General features: G+C 37.9%; 3 protein-coding genes across 3 annotated transcripts in view; 2 read left to right on the plus strand and 1 right to left on the minus strand.

Annotated features, from left to right (window-relative positions):
* The window catches only part of LOC119426109 (E3 ubiquitin-protein ligase RING2-A), an 8,980-nt gene extending 1,238 nt beyond the window's left edge, over positions 1-7,742 (plus strand). Inside the window, exons 2-7 of the mRNA XM_037693668.1 lie at positions 2,118-2,221; positions 4,034-4,194; positions 4,378-4,593; positions 5,682-6,002; positions 6,343-6,595; positions 7,311-7,742. Of these exons, the coding sequence (XP_037549596.1) occupies positions 2,144-2,221; positions 4,034-4,194; positions 4,378-4,593; positions 5,682-6,002; positions 6,343-6,595; positions 7,311-7,472 (1,191 nt within the window). The 5' untranslated portion in view covers positions 2,118-2,143 and the 3' untranslated portion in view covers positions 7,473-7,742. The remainder of the gene's footprint in view (positions 1-2,117; positions 2,222-4,033; positions 4,195-4,377; positions 4,594-5,681; positions 6,003-6,342; positions 6,596-7,310) is intronic.
* A 974-nt stretch (positions 7,743-8,716) lies between these two features.
* Positions 8,717-12,060, minus strand: rps18 (ribosomal protein S18). The gene is made up of 6 exons (XM_037693526.1): positions 11,994-12,060; positions 11,303-11,401; positions 11,065-11,151; positions 9,605-9,706; positions 9,399-9,490; positions 8,717-8,836 (listed from the first exon to the last, which is right to left on the minus strand). The coding sequence occupies exons 1-6, from the start codon at positions 11,994-11,996 to the stop codon at positions 8,761-8,763; spliced, it is 459 nt and encodes a 152-aa protein (XP_037549454.1). The 5' UTR covers positions 11,997-12,060; the 3' UTR covers positions 8,717-8,760.
* Positions 12,061-12,319: 259 nt separating this feature from the next.
* vps52 (VPS52 subunit of GARP complex) lies at positions 12,320-27,786 on the plus strand. Its single transcript, XM_037693489.1, has 20 exons — positions 12,320-12,416; positions 13,133-13,211; positions 13,399-13,451; positions 13,753-13,828; positions 14,255-14,322; positions 14,493-14,668; positions 14,951-15,101; positions 16,273-16,373; positions 16,604-16,736; positions 16,921-16,978; positions 17,482-17,615; positions 19,444-19,599; positions 19,944-20,062; positions 21,123-21,246; positions 21,357-21,452; positions 21,728-21,835; positions 22,046-22,111; positions 22,897-23,008; positions 24,778-24,896; positions 26,880-27,786. Exons 1-20 carry the CDS (start codon positions 12,321-12,323, stop codon positions 27,024-27,026), a joined length of 2,172 nt encoding a protein of 723 aa, XP_037549417.1. The 5' UTR covers position 12,320; the 3' UTR covers positions 27,027-27,786.
* The last annotated feature ends 28 nt before the right edge of the window (positions 27,787-27,814 follow it).

Below are 27,814 nucleotides of genomic sequence, written 5' to 3' on the forward strand. Positions count from 1 at the left end.
TAATACCGCATATCGTTAATACCGCATATCGTTAATACCGCATATCGTTAATACCGCATATCATTAATACTGTATATCGATAATACTGTATATCGATAATGATGTATATCGATAATATTGCATATCGTTAATACTGCATATCGTTAATGCTGTATATCGATAACACCGCATATCGTTAATACCGCATATCGTTAATACCGTATATCGTTAATACCGCATATTGTTAATACCGTATATCGATAATACCGTATATCGATAATACCGTATATCGATAATGCTGTATATCGATAATACTGTATATCGTTAATACTGTATATCGATAATACCGTATATTGATAATACTGTATATCGTTAATACTGTATATCGATAATACTGTATATCGATAATATTAGACTGATATCAAACAATATATCAGTCAGGCTCGGAGCTGTCTCCAGGTTGAGATAATTTATGCAGTACAGTATTTTAAAGTTTAAATTTGTGATTAAACATTGCTCATACCTTCTTGAAAATACTACAACAATAAAAGGTGCCTTCATCATAACCATACGATTTATTCAGGTTTTGAATCAAATCAACCTTTATTGTAATTTTAGCTTTGCGTAAATCAAGATAAAATTAGACATTTCTCACTGGGATTTAATAAAAACTATAATGAAAAAGCAGCCACCCACATACACGTTCATCTCGCTCACGCCCACCCCCAAAACCGACGCACACACACCCACGTGCGCACAATCCTGAGATACACGCAGGTCTCTGTTGTAAATGAGTCCTCAAGGCTCAAAGGGAGCAAACTTGTATAAATAAAGGTTGAATGAACACGGGGCAATAAATAATTTGAAAAAACTATATAATAAATTGTGTATTGCTTATTTGTCCTCCACCTGTGAGTGTGGTGATTTGTCACAACTCAAACACACAATGTGTTTTTTTTACATTCACTCTAAAATGATTGTATACTGCGTCAATCGTACGGCAGAAGTCAGAGCATGGATGTCACATAACTTTTTACATTTTAATGAGGAAAAGACTGAGGTCTCGTTTTAAGCGATGGTTCCAAAGTCCATGCTGATCTGTGTCCTTTAACACAACATCTGATTCAACAACTAACTGGGGTGTGAGGCTGGACGATGGTTTTAAACTAGATGCAATTGGTGATCCAGTCCAGCTTTTATCATTTGAGACAACTGGCCACGGTCAAACCATTTCTCTCACATCATTTTGAGATGTTGCTTTCATTACAACTCGTCTGGACTACAGTAATGTCGGTCTGAGCCAGTCACTACTGACTCGACTTCAGCTGGTTCAGAATGCTGCTGCCCGCCTTTTAACTGGTACCAGAAAACAAGAGCACATCACCCTGTTTTAGAGTCACTACACTGGCTCCCAGTTTGTTTCCGGATTAATTTGAATGTTCTTTTATTTGCTTTCAAATGTCTTCATGGTCTCGCCCCACAGTCTCTGTCCGACCTGCTCCAGCCGTACATTCCCTCACGCTCTCTCAGATCAGCAGATCAGCTGCTGCTGATCGTTCCAAAGTCTAACAGGAGGCTGAAGAGGTGGCCGAGCGTTCTTAGTCGCTGTACTGTGGAACGAGTTATCTTTACACGTCAGACAAACTGAGTCACTTCATGTTTTTAAATCTTTGAAAACACTTTTTTTTTTCTCTTTGGCTTTTAACTCGGCTTAAAATGTTGGTTTTACTGTTTTTAAATTGTTTGTTTTATTGCTTTTACCGTTTGCTGTTTTTATGATTTTGACAGGTCGTTACTTTTACGGTTTCAGTTGATTTTATAGTTTTGTATGTTACAGCACTTTGGCCGACAGTGTTGTTTTTAAAGTGCTTTATAAATAAAGTTGTATCAAAACCTAATGGTTCTGACATGGCAACATTCAAATACCACATTATCTCTATAAATTACTTTAGAATGCATTAAGTAGGATTTTTTTTCATACTTCTTACAGGAGGAATATTAATAATAACTTTGTAAACTTTGCTGTCGTTCAAAATTGTACAGTGCAAAATTGAACACGACTTCATAATTGGATGTTTGTTAAACATATTGTAACCATGCATATTAAATTGTGTCCTACTGCTATTTGTCTTTTTCAGTGCAGTGTTTGTAGGAAGCAGCAGCCATGGCAGCTCCGGTAAATATCCAGACTCCCAGTAAGACCTGGGAGCTGAGTCTCTACGAGCTGCACAGGAGCCCACAGGTAAGTTCCAAACAAAATCTCCTAAAAACTCAAATGACAAACCTGAAACCATGCGAGCATTGCGTCATGTTTGAAAAGTAAAGGCTACTAAGAGCTACTCCAGGTCTGAAAAGAAAAACGTGCAGAATTATTTTCTGGTCTTACTGGGTTGAATTTTTCAAACTTCGGCCTTCAAGTTAGAAATGGGGTTTGTTTTAAACAGTCGTGGCAAAGATTGTGACACAAGCTGAAACCGTCAGAAAGAAAACTACTGATTATTTACACATTGGCAAAGATTTTTTTTTAAATAGCTTCAAACGATTAAATTTTAAAAAATAAACAAAAAAAATAGGACCCAACATCAATTCAGTTTATTAATAAAGCACCAAGTCACAACAGAAATCATCTCAGGGCACTGAACAGAAACATCCATATACATAAAAATCCAGTTAGTAACATTATTTATCTAAGGTAGCGTAGCCTAGCTTTGCATAATCAATGATGTAACACAACATGAAGTAACTTTACATCACGGTGTAAAGTTTGGAGTTGTTTATCCTGTTTTTATTATTTTTTTATGTTCAATCTTAAAACTGTTGAACATTTTCAGAACTGTGAAGAGAATTTAAATAACCATCATGACTCGGTGATAAAAGCACAAGAAGGGGGAGTGGTGGCGCAGAGGTTAGAGAGGGTGGGCCTGTGATCGGAGGGTCGCCAGTCAACTCCCGGACGGCCAACTGATATAGAGATTATTATTTTAATGCTTTTATGTCAATCTAGACCTATATTACACTTATTTAAACACACTTATACAACGTGTTATTCACATATTAGGGATTGTACTTTGTTTAACATGTCACAGAGACAAAGGGGGGAATGATTTATGTTGCCTTTGTTAATATTTGGGACATTCTTTGATGGTTTGCAGAGGGATGGAGGAGTGCGTATTTCCTCTTTAGGAAGTTTAAGGAGTATTGCTAACTTCAAGGTCTTGGCCCGCCGTGAGGTCACCGTGCTCCTTATTTGTAATAAATCACCAGCTCCTCATCCGTTGTTCTGGTAACCATCAAACTTGTTTTGAATGCTCTCACGCGATCCGGTCAGGGAAGGTATAAAGGAAGTGTGACAGGCAACTTAATCTTGGGAAGTCCTGTGATGGATCAGACGCGCGCTGGTGCCATACGCCATTTTGATGTGATTCTCCTTTACCTGGGTCGAAAACGACTTCCCGGCCAGTGTCACGGTGAGAAGTTATTTCATATCAATCTGTGTGTTAAGAGTGTACATGTTTGTTTTTTGCTTGGCTGTTTTTCTGTGGCAGGATAATAAAGGACACTAATTTATCCTAGCAGTAACAGCTTCAGTCTTTCATTTTTTCCATTTGTCTGAATATGTGCCGACCGTTTCACGAGCCCTTTTGATAAAGAATTTCATAATACACCAACATAAAAAAAATATGGGTGGAAAAGGTGAAACACCTGCCTCCACCCTCATTTGCACCGCTCTGGGCCCATGAGCAAGGCCCGTACCCCACAGATGGCAGCCCTCTGCTTCACATGTGTAATGGGAAAAATGCAGAGATTTAATTTCCCATTGGGGATTAATGGTAATACAATAAAATAAAAAACTTTTCTAACAGGCCAAAAATAGGTTTGCAAAACCTCTAATCCCTAATTAATTCAGGGTTAGAGTTATAACTAAGTGAATAACATTTCCAAACAGTGTAATATTATTTAGAAAACTGCCTGCCATTAAAAAAAAAAAAAAAAATAGCTGCTACCAAAAACAAAATCTTTAATTGTCACATGTCGGATAATTTCTTGTGTCCAGGAGGCCATCGTAGACGGGACTGAGGTGGCGGTGTCTCCTCGCTCGCTGCACAGCGAGCTGATGTGTCCCATCTGTCTAGACATGCTGAAGAACACGATGACAACCAAAGAGTGTCTGCACCGCTTTTGTTCTGACTGCATCGTCACCGCGCTGCGCTCCGGGTAAACGCGCTGCATCTTTCATTTCATGGATCATGCCAGTTAGCCCCTACGTTTTTATTAAACGCTTTGTTATAGAAATCTCGTGTAAAAAATAACTATCTACTATCACTTTTTGTTTATATCTTTACCGTTACTACATACAGTATTTAAAAGTCTGATTCTTCACTGTGCCCCCACCCCCAGGAACAAAGAATGCCCCACCTGCAGGAAGAAGTTGGTCTCCAGACGTTCGCTGCGCAGAGACTCGAACTTCGACGCGCTCATCTCTAAGATCTACCCGAGTCGTGACGAGTACGAGGCTCATCAGCGCAGCGTCCTGGAGCGTCTCAACAGGTTGCACAACAAGGAAGCTCTGAGCTCCAGCATCGAGGAGGGGCTCCGCCAGCAGGCCCGCTACAGGTCCGAGAGGTTGTGGAGATGTGCATGACAACACCATCCCTTTGTAGCTTTGACTACTTGTGACTAGTAAATTAAATAAAGTGCCATTTGGGATATTTTAAACACTGGCCTTGGCCAGTAATTTTAATATATACCGTATTTTTCGGACTATAAGGCGCATTAAGCGAAACTAAAACATTTTGACAGATTTTTGAGCGCCGTGCACCACATCAAAGCAGTTCCAGGTCAGTAAGCACAACCACATTTAATGCATAAGGTGCACTGGATTATAAGGCTCATTGTTGATTTTTGAGAAAACTAAAGGATTTTAAGTGCAACTTATAGTCTGAAAAATACGTTATTTACATAAGTAATTTAAAATCCCTTTTCCAATAATAAGTCCATTGAAGTTACCCCTTATTATTTACTGACTTCACTAAATGAGCTGCATATTAAATGAAATCCACAGGTTTTTACTTGTCTTTTAAATTAAACCGCAAAATTGCCTTATTTTTTTTTTTTTTTAAAGAAATCTTATATTCTAATTCTAAATAACCCAGTGTAGCAACAGATAAAGTTCTATTAATCCAGGGAGAAAAATATTCTTATTAAAATTATATATTTTTATGACAGTGCAAGTTTAGATTATTTGTCCTGATTTTAATAAATTATCAAAATTGAAAGCGGGGTGAATATAAACGGATAAACAAAACCAATTATCCCTTTAATATTCTAATAGTTAACAGCTCATAATTATGTTGTTTCTTTTTGATTAATGATTGAGTTTATAGGTTTATTAGGAACTAAGATTAAAAAATAATAATAATAATTGTTGGACACTGTCATTTAAAATTAAAGTTATTGATCTACATTTAGTTTTGTGTCACTCACGTGAGGCACATCAGTGTTCTGGTGCCCACTAGTGTTTTTGTTGTGCCATAATTAAAATGCAATGTTTTTCAGTCCACTGCAAACGTTCATCCTTCTTGTACAATATAAGAAGCAGAGACCAAACCTGCTCTTCATTAGTTACAGTAAGCTTCGTGTTAGGAAAATAAAAGATGTTCTTTAAAATAGGTCTCCTGTGTGTCTTTACGTTCTCCCTGCAGGAACCACCGGGTGAAAAAACCCACTCAAGAAAGTGACAACACCACCTTCAGCGGTGGCGAGGATAATGGCGACTCCCGCTCACACCTGTCCCATGACTCAGCCCCGTCCAACACGCCCCACCCCAGCGGTCAAACGCCCCCAGAGGCTGGGCCGAGCCGCAAGCGGCAGCGAGCCTCCGACGACGGCTCGGGCCCCGAGGCGGACAGCGGGAGCCCAACTCCCCCTTTGAGACGCAACAAGGAGAGGCCGGCCTCCGAGATCGAGCTGGTGTTCAGACCCCACCCTCAGCTGGTCCATGCTCAGGACTACAACCAGACCAGGTAGATCACTTTTTAAAGGACTATTTTCTATCAGAAAGTTTAGCACCTGTTGATTTTGTTACAGACTCGTTATAAATTAAATGTCTCAACGTCCAGACTGACGTACTTGGAGTGAAAACGGTGAAGCACAATTCCAGTGTCCAGAAAACTTAATGAAACGGCCAAATTATAGGAGAACATCGTCCTTTTTTTCCTTTTACAGATAGTTCTTAAAGTGATGAATTAATCTGTTTTTGTCTACCATCCCAAATGGTCCAATAAAATAAACAATTACATCTTGAAATAAATTGGCGACTAAACGTGACTTTCCCGGTCTGTTAAAATTTGTATTTTTACGCAGATACGTGAAGACAACGGCCAACGCCACGGTGGACCACCTGTCCAAATACCTCGCGCTACGCATCGCTCTCGAGGACAGACGGACTGACGGAGACGCCGAGGATAGAGGACGAGACGAGGAAATGGGGGGACAGGGAGGAGCAGAGGGAGGGGGTGAGACCGGAGGAGCGTCGAGGAGCGAGGGGGCCAGTCTGAGTAACATTAGTGAGAAACAATACACCATCTACATCACAACGAGGGGAGGACAGTTCTCAGTGAGTACTTTTACTTTTTAATCATCTGTATTTAAATAATCCGCTTTGGATAAACAAATTGTTTTTCATAAAAATAAATTACAATCTTAAACAAATAGATATAAAAAGTAAAAACAAGTTGATATGAAAGCACTTTAGCACAACTTGTACCTGTTACCTTTAGATAAGAGGCAGCAATGGATGAACGGTTAACAGTCGTCCTCCAGTGGGAGAGTTGGGGGTTTGATTCCACCAGTAGTCACATGATGTGTCCCTGGCCAAGACACTGAACCCCTTAATGTCTCTGTGTCCCATCGGTGTATGAATGTGATCTAAAGCACCGATTAGTCTCTAGATTCAGATTATTTTTGTAGTTGTAGTACAGTGCGGTGCGAATGTGTGTGGAGGTAAATGTGGCACAGATTCTGTTGTAAAGTGCTTTGAGTAACTTGATTACATAGAAAAGAGTTTACTAGTACATTTACCATAAGAATTGGAAGTATTTGAAAAGTTTAAACGTTTGTAAACTGTTTTTTCTTGGTTCCATCTCATTCATTCATCTACGGTATTACCTTTAGCTACCATTTATTTAACAATGTAACCGATCCCCAAACCAGTCTGTTACAACGGTTTAATTGTAACTGGGAACTTGACCCACTAAAGCGATAATTATTTTGATTTCTACAAACATGTTTATTTATTTAGCCAACTTTGTCTACCCCATCTCTGCTCTCAGACCCTCAATGGTTCTCTGACTCTGGAGTTGGTCAACGAGAAATACTGGAAGGTCCGGAAGCCTTTGGAGCTCTACTACGCTCCCACCAAAGACCAGCAGCAACCTCAAGCAGCGCAGCAGCTGCCACAGCAGCAGCAGCTGCCTCCCCAACAGGAGGGATGAGGAGGGGGGGGCTACAAACTGCTTCTCTCCAATCCACCTCAACTATTTATACTCATTGTCTCAGCTGCAGCAAGAACAGCATCAGCCTGTTTGTTATTAACTGTAACATTAAATTATACTTTGTGCTTTTTTTGTGGAGACATTTGTTCTGAATTAAAAGAATTTATTAGGAGTGGATAAAACAAATACCCATGACTGAAAGGTGGTATACTTCATAAAATAAAAATTATGACTTTATTTCAAGACTTTGTTGTATTTTCTGATTTTTAGAGATGCCTCGTCCAAGCACTTTGATAACAGTTTATCTGTTTTAAATTGTGCTCTACAAATAAAGATGACTTGACTTGACACGAGGTTTTAGTTCCAACTAAAATGCTCAACTCCTTTGTATCATGTTTTATGGGTGTTTTCCATATTTCATTTTGATTCTAATGCATTTGTGATTATATCCTTTACTAGAAAAAAAAAAAAAAAAAAAGTATTTTGACCTTTCAAGTTTATTTTGCTCTTTTGCCGCAACTTCAGGAGTTTTTATGCACCATTTGAGAAACTTTTGTGCTTCGTGTGATTTGATCTTGCTGAATATAATGAATTGTGCAGACTCAAGAGTTCTCAGGCTTATTTTTGGGACAGTAACATAAAAATCACTTGATACGAGTTTAGATGTACAATTTATATTACAGAGCAGACGTGTTAAGATTTTTTTTTCTGTAAATAAGAAATTTTTCTTTGACACCAGATGCAAAGGAAATTTTCAGCATTTAAAAAAAAAAAAAAAAAAAGGCTAGTGCAGTTTTTCCATTCATTTTAAATGTAGATGCATTGTTTATTTTCCTAGCAATATAGTTGGAAATGTTAAGTGAAATTATTGCTAAATGATTTTTCCCCATTAACATACTTTTCTAAACTTGCATGAATTTTTGCTTAAAAAAAGAAAAAGCCATAAGCCTTAAAGGTTTAATCAGTTTCAGCTCTTAGCTTCTGTTCTTTTGCACTTTATATATTCCCTGCTACCATTTTATTTCTTTCAGTCTAGGGAATGTGTATAAGAATGCAATATTAGTACTTTATGAAAATGTACCTTAATCTAAATAAACCGATTTTTAATAAATGCTGGTAATATTTGTATACTTCTACCTTTCATACACTCCTGCTATATATTTTTTTTTTACTTTGCTAGTTAAAAAAAAAAAATCAATTCACATTTCTTAATTGTCCCTTTAATTAAAACACAACACAGGAAGTAATTTTTTATGAACTGGTTTTATTGGAACACGGGGAGGTGGGTTTACTTCTTCTTGGACACACCAACAGTGCGACCACGACGACCGGTGGTCTTTGTGTGCTGACCACGCACACGCAGACTGGGGGAAGAAAAACAAACATTTTTTTTTTACAAATTTATAATTTTAACTTGAACATAATGCTGCCAGGTATTTAAAATGCTTTTTCAGAAATTATCAAAAGAAGTATTTTTAATGCAGCACCTCCTTGCACACAATGCAAAGCATTAATTTTTACATTTAGAAAAAGCTCTGCTTTAAGAACTTATGATAAACAGCTTCATTGTCCAGTCAGCTTTACGTGAACTGCATGCATCGAGTAAGGTGCATAAATAAATTCAAACTCATCAGCAATTCAAGTTTTTCCCAGGACGGGCTCTCTGCACCATCTCCTCTGTTCATCCTTCAAGTTTTTAGACATCTTTTTGTATCAAGCTCAACTTAAAATCCTTTTAAAGATTAAGCTTTTCATTGAAACAGTTCGATCTGAGCTGTCAGAGACAATCATTTTATGTATCAGTACCAACACGCCAGATCTGTGTGACTGGGAGTGCTGCTACTAGTGACCCAGAGCTGACGTTTGTCCTTTTGTTTTTTAAACAGGACAAACTCTTTTCAAACCTAAGACATCATCAGATCTTACCCCCAGAAGTGTCTAAGACCACGGTGAGCCCTGATCTTTTTCAGCCTCTCCAGATCTTCTCTCAGCTTGTTATCCAGATTGTTAGCGAGGACCTGAACGACAAATCAACGATGGAAACATTCGTCATTCAACAGAGCCTGCTGTGATTTGGGAGTAAAAATGACTGAGGATTGGAGGATAACTTCATTAGTGTTACCGTCTCTTACCTGGCTGTATTTGCCATCCTTTACATCCTTTTGCCTGTTGAGGAACCAGTCTGGGATTTTGTACTGGCGAGGGTTCTGCATGATGGTCACCACCCGCTCAACCTGGAAAAAGTAAAGAGTCAGTAAAATGTGACGCTTCGGTGAGAAAACCTCCGCGTGCACACAAAAATAGACCGTCGAGGAAAAACTGCTTATTTCTCAAAATGCCGGTTCACATTCCCTTTGAGCATTAGAGAAAGCGAAAAACATCTAGCCCAACTTCTCTTTAAGGACCAACAACTATTAAACCTTTCACTCAGTTCATTTTGTCCTTTTAGAAAAAAAAAAAAAAAAAAAAAAAAAAAAAGCTTTCTAGCTCAGACAAAACTGCTAGTTCTTGTTTTTTCCACCAACAAGATTAGAATCTTACAATCTCAAGTTAGAAATATTTTACCAATCAAAGCTTCCATCCTTGTTTTTCTGCTGAACATATTTTGTAATGAAATGACAAAATATGCCCCCCCCCCCCCCCCAAAAAAAAAAAAGTCCAACAAACCTGAGCATTTTGTTTTGACATTAAGGGAAGTCTGAGATTGTCATCATTGTTAGTTCCCATATAATGGCGAAATTAGTTTTCTGCATTAACCATCACGTGATACACCCAGGTGGAGCAGTGGGCAGCTATGCAAGCGCCCGGGGACAATTAGGGATTAGGCGTCTTGCTCAGAAACACCACGACGTGGGAATGATGGAGTCAAACCACAATTTTCTGGTCCCAAGTCAGCTTCCCTACATCTACCCCATCTCAGCTCCCTCTTTTTAAACTTACAGTATTGGACGTTTTTTGTTTGTTGAAGCGTCGACTAACAAAACACGCATATATTATATACATCGTTTATTTACAAGCCAATTGAAAATGTACAACATAAGATTTTAATGTTTTAAAACACAATGTGTCTAATTATTTTACAACTATGGAGAATCTTCTTGGTAAAGTTTTTCCACTTGTAAAACTAAAAAAACAGCTCTGTTGTGATGTGCAAGAAAACCATCTCAATTACTACTTAGGAAAGCTAGACGCTACACAGATCATTTTAACTGCAGCAGAAAGTTTAAGCGTTCTTGTGATCATTCCACTTTCAGCACATAAATCCATGGCTCTAAGGCAACAAACCACTACAGTACCTAAAATGTACTGGTGCTGCAACCTGGTCACCTATGTTAGCCAAGCACCTAAGCAGTGTATTGTAAACGTTACTGCAAAAAAAGCAACTTCCATTTTACAACAAAACTGTAAACAACCCATTCTTGTTTGTGAGTGAAGTCACTTTGTCACAAACAATCACAGCACCAATACAGTTCACTTTATAACCTACATTAACGTCACGATCAAGTACTATCATACTGCCTTTCATCCAACCGATTGATTCGGACAAAAAATAGCAACTAAGACATTATATTGCAGCTTTCCTAGTCCTTACCTCCTCCTCAGTCAGCTCTCCAGCTCTCTTGTTGAGGTCAATGTCAGCCTTCCTCAGGACGACATGAGCGTAACGTCTGCCAACACCCTATGAATCAGACAGCATGGTTTACTAAAGGCAAAAGCAGCACAAGATTAAAATGAACCACCCTTTATTTGGGCCAAATCTATATTAGTGACTTTAAACAGGCTTCTTTAAAGTTAAACCATCACAACAATCTGAATGCCAATACATGTACCTTAATGGCAGTGATGGCGAAAGCGATCTTCCTCCTGCCATCGATGTTCGTGTTGAGAACACGAAGAATGTGCTGGAACTTCTCAGGGATGACCAGAGACTGTAAACATCAGAATAAACACCATCAAGAATGGCCAAAGGCTAAAACCATGAAAGCATTTGCAGAAATACATGCTGTCCTGACCACTATTTTACTAAATAAGCATACAAACTGAATATTTACACACGCAGCACCACAGACAACATTATAATGTCAGACTTTAAAGGCTATTAAAGAAATTAGACTTTTTGTTATAGCTAAAATAGGTTTTAGCTTCCGTTAGCATTGTTAGCCGGCGCCTTTAGCTTTGAATACACGTACACAATATTGAAGTGTAACGGAGTGAATAGATGTAGAAAATACAGCAGCTTTAACAGATCCACCCTGTATGTATTTATGTTTTTGTAATAAACATAAAATTATAAATGGCATGAGCGTTAGCGACATTAACTTGAAACTAGGCTTCAACAGCTTACTAGCGTTGACGTTAAAATGTCATAATTAATCCTTATCGCAAAATCATTTTAACATATTTCAATGTACATTAGCCGGACGCAATTTATCATGTCCTCAAAAATAACAAACAAACACGTTTAAAGCAGGATGACTGTAGATTGTAAAATAATTTCTGGTTAGTAAAACTCGTACTCACCATCTTGGAAGCAGGTTCCGTGCAAAGAGGAAGCGGCTACGTTCTCGCGAGATTTTGGTCCGGTTGCAAACGGAAGTTGGTCCTTCATTTTAATGTGTCCGGCAAGAAAAATAAAATTGGTTCAAAAAATATGTAAATATATGACAAAATTGAGTTGCGTTGCAAATCGTTTTATTATTTTTTTCATCCCGTAGATTTATTTCACACAAATTAAATAACATTAGTGCGTTGTTTTGTTGGTCAAATTCAAGACCGTAGTTTATTTTTCAGGAAGTGGAACTCTTGATTTGCTGTATTGTTTTCTTACGCTAGCATAAATTCGTCGCGATGGCTGAGGCAGTTTCGGGTTCTGTTGGGTCCGGTTCTGATGTAAACACAGCAGAAAACCCAACACAAATCGCCATGGCGTATCTACAAGACGAGGTGACATTTCATGTATAATTTGACAGTTCTTGTGAAGACGCGAGTCTGATTTTAAAGTTTTTTTTCTGTTAGCGTTCCTAAAGTCGGCACTCATCTGACTTGTCATTTTAGCACAATGTAAGACTAAAACTGAAATAGAATCGCATAGATAAAACAATTCCAGCATTCATAGTTTATGATATGATATGACACAATAGTTTATTTTTTAATAACAATAAACATTAACTGGAAAATGAACAGATGGACAAAATACATAACGTGTTGTTAACAACTGGTATAGTGGAGACACGATCCTGATTTTCACCAAGATTTCTTTGACACACTTATTATATAAGCATTAAAAAAACAGTCAGTAAGAACAGCTACAACAAACTGGTACTTGTTTTATTGACACAAATGCGTTTGATATTAGAGAGTGAGGATCAGGATTAGTAAGAATTAATATAATGGTAGTGCTTCATCAAAACCAACCACAGCTGAGATGATTTCAAATCCAGTGAGAGCTGAAGAAGAGCAAGTTAACATGCAACAGCACACCTACAGTAACAAGTGAATGTAGTTCACATATAAAGGGAATTAGAATTAGTGGAATGAAAACTGAACTAGATAGGTATGCCCCATATATGCACAGTTCTAGACTGTAACTCTGAACAAGATAGACCACCACTTGGACTTTTCTAAGAGATGTTTATCTAATTGTGTGTGTTTTCCTCTAGAAGACTGAAGACATTACTAACCTCAACCTGGGAGAACTTGACATCACCACTGATGAATTTATCTTAGATGAAGTGGACAGTAAGGAGACGGTTATTTATATATACGATATCACAATACATGTTTAAGGTGCTGCCCAAGTGGATACAACCTCTTGTATAAATGTAAAATAAGTTTTATCTGCCAAGAGTTTGTTTGTTTTAGAGGGTCAGGTGTGACGTCTCTGCAATATTTCTTTTGTAAATGATTTTGTTTTTCCCATTTACAGATCATATTCAGGCCAATCTGGAAGATGATCTTGTGAAGGAGGCACTCAAAACAGTAAAAACAATCATGACACTCACTGCATTAATAATGTTTCGCAAATGTACAACAGTTAAAAGTTTGGACACGCCTACATGTTTTTACTATTTTTTTTTTACACTGTAGAATGTGGAAGCATCAAACCAAAGTACAAATTTAATTTGATCACATTTTTGTTACTTTATTTCAGATGAGTTTCCAGTTGTATCTAAATTTAGATTTTTTTTTTTTTTTTTGTATGCTTTTATACAAATCAGGAGATTGGGAACTCGGCTTGGTAAAAACTGTTCCACCTTTGTGACGTTCCGTCTGTTTTCAGGGCGTTGACCTTCGTCAGTATTCCAAGCAGGTGGAAGCAGAGCTGCAGAAGATTGAACAGGCTTCTATCAAAGACTGTATCCTTTTCAGCTCACATTTTAAATATCTCAGGGTTCGAATTCTTTATGTGATTGTTCTTTCAATTATGATTAATGTTACTTGAGGGGAGAAAAGTCAACATGTAACACATTTGCATCTGATTTTATAGGCACATCAGAAAATATAATTTTTTGTTTTGTTTTGTTTATATACTGTATAGATATTTACCAGCTAATTAAAACTTTACTTGTTAATTTTTTCCCCTCGGGTATTGCTTCTTCTTTTGTCCAAATCTCCCTAAAACTTGGAAACATCTCAAACAATTCTCTCAGTGTGTCGTCAGATGATGGTGTTGTCAGTAAGGGATGATTTTGTGTTTTATTTTATAATTGTAACCACCTTTTGCTGGCAGGATTAACTTAAAATTATTATCTGTGTAGATTTCCTGATCTCTTTTCTGATAGACATTAAAGAGAGCCAGAATATCGCTCTTCTCCACAACCAGATCACTGCCTGTGACTCCATATTGGAGGTACGAAGAGACATCTTCATATGTACACCTAAAAAAAAGTTTAGGTTCACTTTATAGGTTTTAGTCTTTTATATTTTCCTAAAATAAAAGCGCATTCATTGCATTTTAAAATAAGAATGGTTGATGTAGCATCCAAACCAATAAACGTGTGTTGTTTTTTCTTTCTTCAGCGCATGGAGGGCATGCTGAGCGGCTTTCAGAGTGACCTGTCCTCCATTAGCAGTGAGATCCAGACCCTGCAGCAGCAGTCAGTCAGCATGAACGTCCGTCTGAAGAACAGGCAGGCCGTTCGCAGCCACCTCAGCCAGCTGGTGGATGAGCTGGTTGTGCCCGGAGCCATGATCTCGTAAGTATAACACCTGCAAATGAACAAAAAAGAACCTGTAGTGAATGCTGGTTGTTATTTATTTTGTGGTTGTTTTGTCTGTTGTTTATTGGTAAAATAAGTGGCTAAAGTTTGGCTTAACGGACTATATTTCCTTCAATACAGTATTAATGATTTCTGACGTTTGCTTTGAGTGTCTGAGAATCGTAGAAGCCAGTCAGAACAGGAGTTTGTGTAAGAAAGCTTCACTTTAACGCCACGGTAGGAAAAGTCTGTGTTTTATGTTGCTTTGTGTTGCTGCAGCACCATCCTGGACAGTCCGGTGACGGAGCAGGAGTTTCTTGAGCAGCTTCATGAACTCAACTCCAAAATCAACTTTGCCAAAGAGCTGAGCTTCAGAGAGACGCTGGCCTGCTCCGACATCCAGGACATTGTTGATCGTCTTAAAGTCAAGGTCGTTTTTTTTTTTTTTTTTTTAACAAACATATTCTTGTTCTTTTTTTGGTTTTATTTTTAGAAAAGTACAAGAAAGAACCCTAAAAATCACCCAAGTCCCTCTAAACTCGGCACTTCACACCTTGTTGATTGTCTCCGAACACATTAACGAACATTAGAAAACAAACAACTCTTAGTTTTCCCAAACTGTTCATAATTGTTTAGTTAAGACTTTTGTGAAACCAGAAAAAGAGAAACCAACAACAATCAATTCCTCATCTAGAGGTCAGTAGAGGAGTTTTGTACCAGTGATGCTGGCAGCTGATGGTCGATATACAACACGGATTTGTTGTACAATGGCTGAAATATTAGGACCCAATTTGTATTCTTCATTTAACAAAATATAATAATAATTGCTTAACTTAAATAAATGTATACTTAACAACACTTCGAAGAAGTTATAAACGTTAAAATAACTGATCAAATGTATCCAGCCATCAGACAATAACAAGCAGTTTAACTAAGATACTTTTTAAACAGATACCAGTTTTTCCCCAAACATGTTTATTGCATTTGTTCCATGTTAGAGAACTCCATACAAATAAAATAAGATGTGCTTTGGTCTTTATTTCCGTTCTATTTACGGTTACCTCTGATTTTCCTCCTTCTGGAATCAGGAATTTTGGCTCTTTTTAAAAATTAGGACATGAGAGCAGGCCATTTGTGCAGCTTTTTCACTCCAGCTGTCAAGCTTTCTGTTGTTGTTCTTTCTTTTCCTCAATTAGTATCGTGTAACTTTCTTGTCCTTCATATTTTGTCTTAAAGCCTTCCCTTATTTGTTGGTTTTTCTAACAGTCTCTTCTTTCATTTAGTTTATTTGTGTACTTTTTAAGTCTAAATCTTGAGTACTTCACGCTTGCTCAAGTTGAGAGTTCTGCGATGGAGTTAAATTCAAAGCAGTCTGCACCTCAGATAAATAATGTTAAATTATTACTTTTATAAATGAATGTTTCTGTTCAGTGTCCTGAGATGACTTCTGCTATATCACTAAACGGAATTGAATTTAATAATTGTTTAAAATTTTTATTTATTGTTTTTACAGACCGGTTGATATATATTTGTGTACATAGACACGAGTTATGAGTTTAACTGTGTTCACGCTCGCATTAGAGTTAACTTCTCTTCCCTAGGCGGTTTCAAAAATCCGAGAGTTCATTCTTCAGAAGATCTATTCCTTCAGAAAACCAATGACGAACTATCAGATCCCACAGAACACTCTGCTGAAATACAGGTGAGCGTGTCAGAAATTAAATTAAATGTTGTTTATGTATCACAAACTTCCTTTTTTTTTTACTTTTTAAAGCTTTTTTATGAATTAAATCCCTGAAACGGTTAAAAAGTCAGTCTAAAGTTAATTTGTGATTTTTTTTTAATGCTTTATTATGTAATTAGAACGTCTTATTGTGAAATAAACATTTGAAAAGGAAATGACATCATTCCTTTTTGTTTGTCCCCGTGCAGGTTCTTCTATCAGTTCCTTTTGGCCAACGAGAGAACTGTAGCCAAGGAGATCAGAGACGAGTACGTGGACACGATGAGCAAGATTTACTATAGTTACTTCAAGTCCTACAGCAGCAGACTTCTCAAAGTTCAGGTTCGTGGATTGAATATTAAAATCAACAAGATCACAGCTTGCCTGAGCCGCTTTCTTCTCGTCCATCACATTTCAAGTTTGTGACAAACTGGTAGAGTCATCTGCAGTAGAGATTTTGTGCTTCTTTTGCTCTTATTTTCAATAAATAAATGTTTTTTGTTGATGTTTCTCTGTCGTGCTGCAGTATGAGGAGGTGGCAGACAAAGACGACCTGATGGGCGTGGAAGACACAGCAAAGAAAGATATCCTTTAACGTCCGTTTGTGTCTTTTCACCCACAACTAGATTGTGTTTACACATGAAAAACCAATGTCATATAACACGACGGAATACAGTTTTAAACAAAATACATTGTTGCTTTAAAATATAACCGTTTGTAATGGATGTGTCCAGTTTACATTTGTCTTGACATTTACAAATTGTTTAAATATTGAAAGTCACTCGTATAGATTATATCCTCTACCAATGCTAAATGTACCTTTTTCTTTAAATGAAGGGTTTTTGTTCATAAAATGCTCATTTTTTTACTTCTCACTTTTTATTTTATTTCTTTAATTTTAGTTTTTTAGTAGCCAAGTAAATGTAGTTCCATAGGTTTCAGTGTAGATGAAGAGTTTCCCAAAGTTTTGTTCGGGTTAGTTCTCAGATAATTCAAGCAAAAACGGTGAAACGGGCAGAACAGCTGTCTGGTCATGTGACCTGTCGACGCCTCGGAGCGTTTCAGGCTCCTTGACTCGCAGCCTCAGGTTTCTTTTCCAAACCGTCTTTGAAGAGCAGGAACACTATCTTCACTTTGGGCCAGAGGGGGGCCATTCTGAGTCCCGCCGAGCTGGAGGGGCCCATCCTGGTTCCACACACGGCTCAGAGAGGAGACAGCAGGGTGAGACGTTTATAAAGTAATAAAAAATTCATTCATTCGTTGCAAAGAAGAGACGTTAGTGGGGTCTGGTGTGATGATTTATGAAACAAAGTAAGAAGCTGGCATCAGTGCAAGTTAATGTAATGTGCATCTTGCAGAGTTGGTGCACATGTCTGTTTGGAAAACAGATCATTTAATGTTTAATTTACCATATTTTTATAATACTTTGCTGCTACAAATGAGCCTTTTAATAAACCACGATGATTTTTACATTGAAACAGGATTTACTCCAAAGTAAAAAGTATGAACTTTTATTGAGAGCAGTTAATGCCTGAATATTTGTAATAGTAGACAGTTTAAAATAGCTTGTCCTTAAACAATCAAAACATTAGAATAGAGCTGCAACTAACGATTATTTTAATAATCCATTTATCGGTCAATTAATTTTTTTCTGATGAATCGGCCAAAAAAAAAAAAAGTTTTAATTCCCACCTCTTTATTCCTAAATTGCACATTTGACTGACACAAAAAACAGGTTGCTATTTGACTATTCTGTTAGTAAAATATTGAATAATAAAAAATGTTAAAAGTTTGTCAAATAGCTTCAATAAAAAAATAAATGTACACAAAATTATATACAAATGTATGCTTTATACCTGCACAATATGTAGCTACTTTATAAAATGTGTCCTTGAGGGAAGAGTGTAACCTGGATTAAAAGTGTGGATTATTGTAACCTGGATTAAAAGTGTGGATTATTGTAGTGAAGCCTTCGTCTTCAACCATCGACAGAGGCCTCATGTCAGTGACGATCATGTTAAAGATGTTTTCAGTGAAGACAGCTGCTGCTGTGGTGTCCATGATGTCTGTCCATCATGAAGTGTTGTTGTTTGTTGTTGTTTTCTGGAATGAGACAGTAAATATGTATTATATATCATAATTTATTGCAACTCAAGAAATGCCTTGTTTCACTTACAGTGTTAGGTTCAGGCAAAAGTAGCACAAAGAGCAATTAAACACACACACACATATAAAATACTAATTGCACACAATTAAGTACATGTAATAAATTACTTGTTTAAATGCAATTCATCCTGCCATACATTGCTGTGTCTTCACTCAGACTTTGCCGGCAAATTAAAAGTTGAAGCTTAATCATTAAATTATTACCACGTTTGTGTTAGATTTATTTATAAATCACATTTAAACACTGCTTGTACCAGTTAAATTAAAAAGTAACACACGTTCTCTATCACCGTCATTAATCAGCAAACAAACAAGCAGCAGCTACAGAGAGACTGACGTTACGTTTTCTCCTTTGTAAACGGATCAAATGTAGCATAATGTAGCGACTCGCCTGCTGCTGATCCTTCATCCTCGTCGATGACTCCCACATGTTTACGTTTCATCACCGTGGTTCTCCCGTGCCGTGTCGTCACTTTTTCAAAGCTGCATGTTACACAGTTTTTAGCTTTGTGAAGAGTGAAGAGCTCCCACACTTTTAAGGACTTGGGTCGAACAGTTTTTCTCTGCGTCGGTCATTTGTAAAATTTACTTAATTTCCTTTGAAAGCAACTCACTCTGCAGAGGGTTTTTTTTTTAAATTAAATTTTTTACTTTATTCAATCAGCCAGCATTGACAATGCTCTGCAGGTGAAGAAAACAGCTCCGCAGCGCCGTGCGAGACCCTTAATCGCGCAACACAACGAATCAATAATGAAATTCATTGCCAACACTTTTAATAATCGATTTTGATCCATTTTCTCGATTCGTTGTTGCAGCCCTACATCAGAATATTCAGAGCTAGCAAACAAAATAACCCTTCCTGTCGTGTACGTGTGTTCTTTAGTATCCCTATGAGACGCTGTTTCGCAGTCAGCACTACGCTCTGCTGGACAACGGCTGCAGAGAATTCCTCTTCCTGTCGGACTTCTTCATGGTGATCGGAAACTCTGCCCTGGACCTCTTCAACAGCATCATGGGGAAAACTCTCAGCATGTTCTTGGTATAAACATCTAACTCTCAGCGTTGAACCTTTGAACGATTTCTTTCTAGAGCTTTACAGACTTCTTAAGAAGGTCAGCTTAAAACAAACTTATTTAACAGATTTATTTTTGTCTAAGGTTTTCAAATCAAACCCTGAATACAAGTTCAGAGAGTGACTGACTTTTGCACTCGACGCTATAAAATATGTTTAAGGTGGAAGAATGCATAAAGCTAAACTCTGAATCAACAGTTACTTTGACTATTAATGGATTTTGTGCTCCAGACTAAAGTCTTACTAATCATCCTAACAATATTGTGGCGTGCAGGACCCACATTCTGTCTCGTCTTTGTCTCTTCCTGCAGAAAAGTATGTCCACCTACGTGTCGGACTGCTACGACAGCATCGCCATCTTCCTCTGCATCCACATCATCCTCCGCTTCAGAGCCATCACAGCCAAGAGGAACATTCCTGCTCTTGACAAGTCAGTGTCTCACTTAAAGGAAATGTTTTTCTTTGTTCATGGAAATCATTTTGCTGAAATCAGTTTCGCAATAAGACAGCACCTAAACAATTGTTGGTTGTTTTATTTTAGAAGTAAATCATCAAATAATTCTGAGTTTTTTCTTACATTAATGTTCAGTTGTTATTTTCTCCCATTTTTACATCATGACAACTGAAAACTAGATCGTTTCAAATAAAAGACTCCCATCATCACAGATTTGCAGGTACTCAATAAAAACAGTTTGTCGTTATACAAAGTCGATTTCAGGAAATAAAGTTTAAATCATCATCAAGCTCTTCTTTCAGGGAAATAAACTGCAATCGTAATGTCCAAAAATCCACCCATTCATTATCTTTACCCGCTTTTTCCTTTTTTGGGTTGCGGGTGTCGCTGGTTCTCATGTCCAGCAGTTACTGGGAGAGGTGGGATACACCTTGGACAGGTCCAAGTCCACCACAGGGACACATGGAGACAAACAACCATTCACTCTCACACCTATGGATAATTTAGAGTAACCAAACCAGCCTAACATGCATGTTTTTGTTCTGTGGGAAGAAACTGAAATACGCAGAAAAAAACTACCCAGAAAGGTGCCAGGCTGGGAGTCGATCCGGCAACCTTCTCACTGGGAGGCGACTGCTCTCCCAACTGTGCCACCGTGTCGCCCATGTCCAGAAATGCCTGAGAACAAAAATAAGAGTAGATCATCTTCAGCTCTTAAATGAAAACTCAACAAGCTAAAGGGAATAAATGTTGTGACACAGTTTGACATTTTAAACGCATCAGAATAGAGTCAATCCAACTGAACCAGTTCTTTTGAGTCTTTTGGGTCCAGCTTAAACTGAGATACAAGCCTCAAACAGTTAACTAAAACTGGTTAGTTTAGCTGTCTAAATAAATAAAGGTTGAATGAATGAGTCTTTGTGAAACTAAGAGGAACTGCAATTTATCCTCTGAACAGTAGGAGGCGCTAAAGTCACAAAACAAACAAAAGAAAATGCCATTTAAAGTTATTTTTGTGTCTTTGTGCGATTGTCAGGTACTGGGACGCCGTGTTGGAGCTGCTGTGGCCGAGGTTTGAGCTCATCCTGGAGCTGAACATCCAGAGCATCAGAAACACAGACCCTCAGAAACTGGGAGTTCTGGACACCAGACCGCACTACGTATGCGTGTTTTAAATACCTGCAGACATCCAGAAGCGGTGCATAAAGAACCGCTTCAGAATACGTTCAGCAGCGTGTTCGTCATTAAAATGTGCGATTGGTGATTTCAGATCACTCGACGTTACGCAGAGTTCTCCTCAGCCATCGTCAGCATCAACCAAACGTTTCCTAACGAGAGGACCAACGCTCTGCTGGGCCAGCTGCAGGTAACACACACACACATTTTATTTACACATTCCTATTAGTAGTTTGTTGTCCCTCAAAACTTGTTTCTATTTTGATCTTTAGATCTCTAAAGGTAAAGAATGACTTAAAAAAAGCTTTCCAACTTAAAAGTTCTCATCTTTTTGAGAGGAAATCTAAATTGAATTGAAAGATAAATTGTTCACAACAAAACAAAAAAATATATATTTTTCTTTCATAAAAGTGTTTGACTTGATACAAATGTGTACATAATTTTTTGTTTGTTTGTTTGTTTCAGGCTGAGGTGGAAAACTTTGTGCTGAAAATGGCCGCAGAGTTTCCCTCCAGGAGAGACCAGCTCATCTTCCTCATCAACAACTACGACATGATGCTCAGCGTTCTCATGGTGAGTCGGGCGCCGAAGAAGAAAATAAAAATGTGTTTCCGTTTGTTGTTCTTATAATTAAACATAGCATCATTCTCATTGTATATTACAAAAAGTCTTTTTTTGTTTTGATTACTGTTAAGAAAAGTGGACAGATTTTGACGTGTCTCGTTCCAATCTAACCTTTTCGTTCTTTTATTTGTTTATTTGTTTATTTGTTTATTTATCCAGGAAAGAGCAGCAGACGACAGTAAGGAGGTGGAAAGTTTTCAGCAGCTACTTCTGGCCAGAACACAGGTAAACACAGTTATAATAATCATCTATTCTGAACATTCCTTCAATAGTTCATCAGTATGTGTGATATTTTAATAACTTTTAATACATTTGGGAATTTAATGATCTGTTTGAACATTTATCAACATGTGGATCTACATATGGTTTAAAAAATAGTATTTTTTTTGTATTGATATTATAAGAATAGCTTTTAAGACCTTGTTAATGTGATTTAGGTATCAGCATGTAATTTTAAAATCTTATTTTTTCATGCGAGTATAAATAAAATAAGACATTAAATATAACTATAAAATTGTATGCATGTGATTTTTAAATAAACCTAAAATAAGTTTGAAAGCAGGAAGTGTTAAATATAGTACAGAGGAATATTAATATTCAACTTGACAGTGTTTACGTGACAATGTTAAGTGCGTTTTGTTCAGTCAACAACATAGAAAGCATCAAAATTACTGTGAATATGAAATAATATTGTCCCTAAAGTAGAACTTGCAGTTTGTCTTTGGTCCAGCAGGGGGCACCAAACAAAACCAGCTTTATCTGTTGTGTGTTTTTGTGTAATAGAGGTTGTTTATTTGACTTTTTTTTTTATTATAAGAATGAAATGAGTGGCATTTTTTTAATATTGTATCCTGACACCTAAACATTAGAATTTTATTTTACCTTAGTCTTATTTTATTTAAAAGAAACGGTAACAAAAAAAAAAAAAAACCAGTTTGTTTGATGTTTTTCTTAAAAGAACTGTCATTTGAAGGCTTCTTCTCTGCTTTTCCTCTATCCCGTCCCTCCAGGAGTTTATCGAGGAGATTCTGTCTCCTCCCTTTGGAGGCATGATTGCCTTCGTGAAGGAGGCCGAGGCGCTGATGGAGAAGGGACAGCTGGACCGACTGAAGAATGAGGAAGGTGAGAAAAATACTACAACAGTGTGATGAAATTAGAGCCCGACCGATATGGAGATTTTGGTTATCACTGATATTGGGAGGGGAAGGCTAATGTCGTTAACGATATAATGGCTGGAACTTTTTTTAGCTTTGTCCACCCCCAAGAATTTGTAAACAGCTACTTTTAAACCTGTTTTTACACTTGAAGTCTTCCTAACGTTCACATTTTCTATCTTCCACTATTCACCATAAAGTTATCAAGCGTGTTACAAAATTATAAATTTAACAAAGAAACGCCTTCCCTGTTCTTTGTTTAAACAGTCAGTCATGTATGGTGAAGGTCTAATTAGTGTTGACCACAGCTGCATTTTTATTTATGTGCTTACCTCTACGTTAGATTTATTGTTCTGAATAAAGTTTTACAAGGCAACAGCCCATGTTAGGTTATCTATGTTAGCTTGCTAACTTGAGAGGCACATAGCTAATGACAAGCGAGTTGGAGGATTCAAGATAATTTATTATTGTTTTTTTTAATTTTACAAATCAAATAAAATAAACGTACCATGCTCTGTTTATCAGCATTATATGCTACACAGCATTTAGTTGCTCGCTGCTTCGGCTGTGCTGAAAGTGAAACTTAAGTGAACGGTCTTGACTTGAAAGTGGTCTGCATGCGCCCTCTGCTGGATACATTGTACATTTATCCCTTTTGCATATAAGGACACGGCTTGTTCCCAGTGTTTATATCAGTGCATAATGGGACAATTATCACCGATACCAATAAGTCCTCAAACACCATTATCTGCCTAAACTATCGGCCCCTACCGATATATCGGTCGGGCTTTAGATGAAAGCACTTGAATCTTGCAGGCTCCACCCTCAAGCTTTTATGTCATAATAGTTGTGTGTAATTAGACAACTGAGATGCACGCTAAGGATAAAAAATAATTTTACAGCTCTGGAAGCTACAAACATGTTCTTGCATTAGTCACAAAACTGAACCAGCAGGTTTTTATGTTTTCAAACTTATGTTGTCTGGTTGTAGGTCCTTTGGCACTGCAAAGAGACTTTGCATAATTTTAGATATATTTTAATTCCCACATATTGTGTGAAATTATTATTTTATAGTAGTCTACATGGAGCCTTCAGGAAGTAGCCAGAACATTTTATGTCTAACTGAATTTATATTAACAGTAATGTTCTTAGTCTAAATTCACAATAATCTGATTTTATTTTGCACTCGAGTTACAAAGTTAGACTCGAACTTGATTGTGTTCATATTTAGTATTTCCTTCACCTCACGAGTCACAGAGAGCTGCAAGAATCATTAACCTCACCTTAAATTCTCGTGCAAACTCAAAGTGTCTCAAAAGTCTTTTACTTTATTGAAAATCTTCTCATTCGCCTTAGATTACTTGGTTATGATAAAGTTTCTCTGTTTCCAGTAAACGTGAAGGTCTGCCCGCAGCTTTCTTTCATTTCACTGCTCAGTTTTGTTTTACGGTGTAACGAGCCACTTCCTTCCTTTGCTTTCCACTGTCCTCAGTTTTGTTTCTTCTCTGCAAGTCCGAAGACGCAGATTCACCGCATCAGCTTCCCACGTCTGTTTCCTCTTGTCCCCCCAAATACCACTTCATATCTGTGCATTTGTTTTGTTTTCCCCACATATGAAACCAGAAAGGAAACAACCAAAAGCCGACTATGAATCAGAGCGAAGCCTCAAAGTGAACAGACTGTGGGTTAACTCACTGCTGAATGGACATGTATCGGTAACGTATCGTTTGTGTGCAGCTCGCATCACTCAGCTGGTTCGAGGTTTTTCCAGTACTTGGAAACAGTCGGTAGAGTCGATGAGTCAAGACGTCATGAGGTCCTTCACCAACTTCAAAAACGGGACCAGCATCATTCAGGTGAGGGCGTCGGCAGGCGGCGCTGAACTAACACATGAAGCACCTCCAGCAGTGAAACATGTCGGCGCCTCGGTGCCAGAATCTTTTTGAGAGGTCAGAATTCCTGTTGGGGAAAATGGCCGACACAAAAAAAGTTTCTAAATAAATATGTCACAAGTTTTAGTTTTTCTTCTTTCGGCTGCTCCCTTCCTCAGGGGTCGCCACAGCGAGCTAACTCGCACAAAGATTTAGTTTTTACGCCGGATGCCCTTCCTGATGCAACCACAGACCACCGAGCCATCACAGCCCTCTGTGTGGAGCAGAGCTGCTATCTAGGGTGCCCCAAGGAGCAGATGGTGGGGGTTAAGGGCCTTGCTCAAGGGCCCAGAGTGGGACAAATCAGGATGGAGCAGGGTGCTTCACCATTCCAATCCACATTTTGATGTTCTCAGTCCGGGGAGTTGAACCGGCAACCTTCCAATCACAGGCCCACCTTCGCTAACCTCTGAGCCATAAGGGTTGAATGACTAATAGTTTTTAAAGTCGACATTAACATGATAATAGTGGAGTTGACGTTGAATAGTTGATGACGTCATAGGACCTCAAGACGCCACTAAAATAAAAAAATAAAAAAAAACATTTATTATTTACAAAAAAAAGAACAACAAAGCATCGGGAGCATACATTTATGCTCCTACCATTTATCATGTTGCAGATAAGTCACAGGAAAACCAAAACTATTATTAAGCTGCAAAAGTTTGTTTTATTTTATTAATCCACTAAATGAAAGAAACCACTGTGGCGGTGGTTTATTTTATTTAGTGGGTTAAATAAAATAAAAACATCATCTTTACTAGGCCTGTCACGATAACAAATTTTTCTGGGTGATTAATTGTCTCAGTAATTATTGAGATAAACGATAATATTGTTTGAAATTTGACTTAATTAGTAATTATTGTTAAATTTAAGAAGAAATGTTTAATTTGTTTTGCATGCATCTATTTTTGACCACCAGATGGCAGTAAAAGACTGTTTGAACCAAAGGATGGATAGTGAGGGAGCGAACATTGTGTCTCTTTAAGAAAAATGGGAGGGAGGCCCCTTGACGTGACATGGGCTGTCTCTCCTTTTTTCGGTTTTCAAAATGGCGGACGCTCCGTGTGGTTTGAGCTCTTTAGCATAGCATTTTCACACAAAGCTTTTAATAAAAAGATCAGTAAACAAGTTCTCAGCTTCTTTTTACAGAGAAAAACAACTTTTTACGCAAAGGCACGAGTTTCAACCGTGAGTTTTTGGAGCTTCGACAAGACGGAGGTTTTTTTCCCCGAGGTCGGCCTGTTAGCTTAGCTCGTAGCTCAGCTTCTCAGCTTAGCTGCTTTTAACGATCCAAAAATGCGATTTTGGATCGTTAAAACAGATTTTAAAGAGAAAGGGAGGGGTCAGTGAAGAGCACCGGAGTTGAGCTTTTTGTCATCCAGTGTTTTCAGTAGAAAGAGACACGAAGAAACGATAAAGCCGATTAATGAAAATGAGATCGATAATTTTCATTTATCACATGATTAAATGATTTATTGTTTATCGCGACAGGCCTAATCTTTAGTGAAATACTTCCACACTGTTGATGAGTTTCTACCTGTTTGGGAAGACTTGGCCTGCTCCTCGCCTTCCATCTGCTTGGATCTTGTAGCCGGCGGCCCGGCGCTGGTTACGTGACATAATCACCGACTGCGTGAAATTTAAAAACTCGCGAGATGTCCTAGAGTCGACTGGTCGACTAGTCTAGTCAACCCCTACTGTGCCACTACATTGCTTTCAGCAAAACAACAAGCTGTACGTTTTTATCTTTACTTAAGTTACATCCTGTTCTTTGTGCGGTTTCCACTGAAACGGGCGCAAAACGTTTTATTGAAGACGGATACGAAGCGTTTTCCATCTTCATGTAGGTGGAGGTGAGAGATGCACCAAGTCGTATTTCAGCTCTCGTTTTGTTTTGTTTCCCTGCAGGGCGCCCTAACCCAGCTCATCCAGTACTACCACGGCTTTCACAAGATCCTGAATCAGCCGACGTTCCGCAGCCTGGCCGTCCGCTCCGAGCTCATCAACCTTCACCACCTCATGGTGGAGGTCAAGAAGCACAAACCCAACTTCTAACAAAACCGCCCAGTTAGAACAACTGGGACTCAAAACTGAAACATTGATCCTCCTGAGCTCACCTGTCACGTCTTCAAAACTCAAAAGCTTGAAAAGAAAGCATTTACTGTATTTTCTCCAGCACGCTGTTTGACAGGTTAGTGAGGAGGTGGCACACGTTAGATCCATTTATTTATAAAACCAAACTGTAAATGCTTTACTGGAACATTTGGTTCCTCTGAACTTCATGAATCAGTAACATGATCAAACTGTCACTGCGTAACTGTGTGTGCTGGGGAAACGGCATAGCTTTGCACGAAAATCACTTTCCAACATAATAATTTAACCAGTATCTACAAATTTAACTGATGAGATTCAGATTAAAGCAGAATTTAAGAAAAGCCTCAAAATATAATTCTTTAACTTTACTCTTAATGGTAAATGAGCAACTTAATTCTGATCTGGGATGTATATTTGTACGTGAATTGTGTGTATTCTTTTTTTTGTTGTTGTTGGAGGAATTAGGATTATGATTTATAACACTGCACTAGCAAGACAAGCTCCTGTGAACTACTTGAAACACTGAACTCTGCAGGAGAGGCAACAAGAAAGGTGGCAATTTTTCCTTTTTATCCACAAATTCAATATTTTAACTCAAACCATTCTGAGGCAACAGTTCAGACTGACTTCCTTTCTTTGTTTGGACGTCTCACCTTTGTGCTTCAGTGGTTCCCAACTGCGCTCCTTGAGGAACACCGTCCTTCATGTTTTACTCGTTTCCCTGCTTTGATGCACCTGATTTGAATGAT

This window comes from Nematolebias whitei, chromosome 19, assembly GCF_014905685.2.
Source record: "Nematolebias whitei isolate Nwh7 chromosome 19, NemWhi1, whole genome shotgun sequence".
NCBI classification, from domain to species: domain Eukaryota; kingdom Metazoa; phylum Chordata; class Actinopteri; order Cyprinodontiformes; family Rivulidae; genus Nematolebias; species Nematolebias whitei.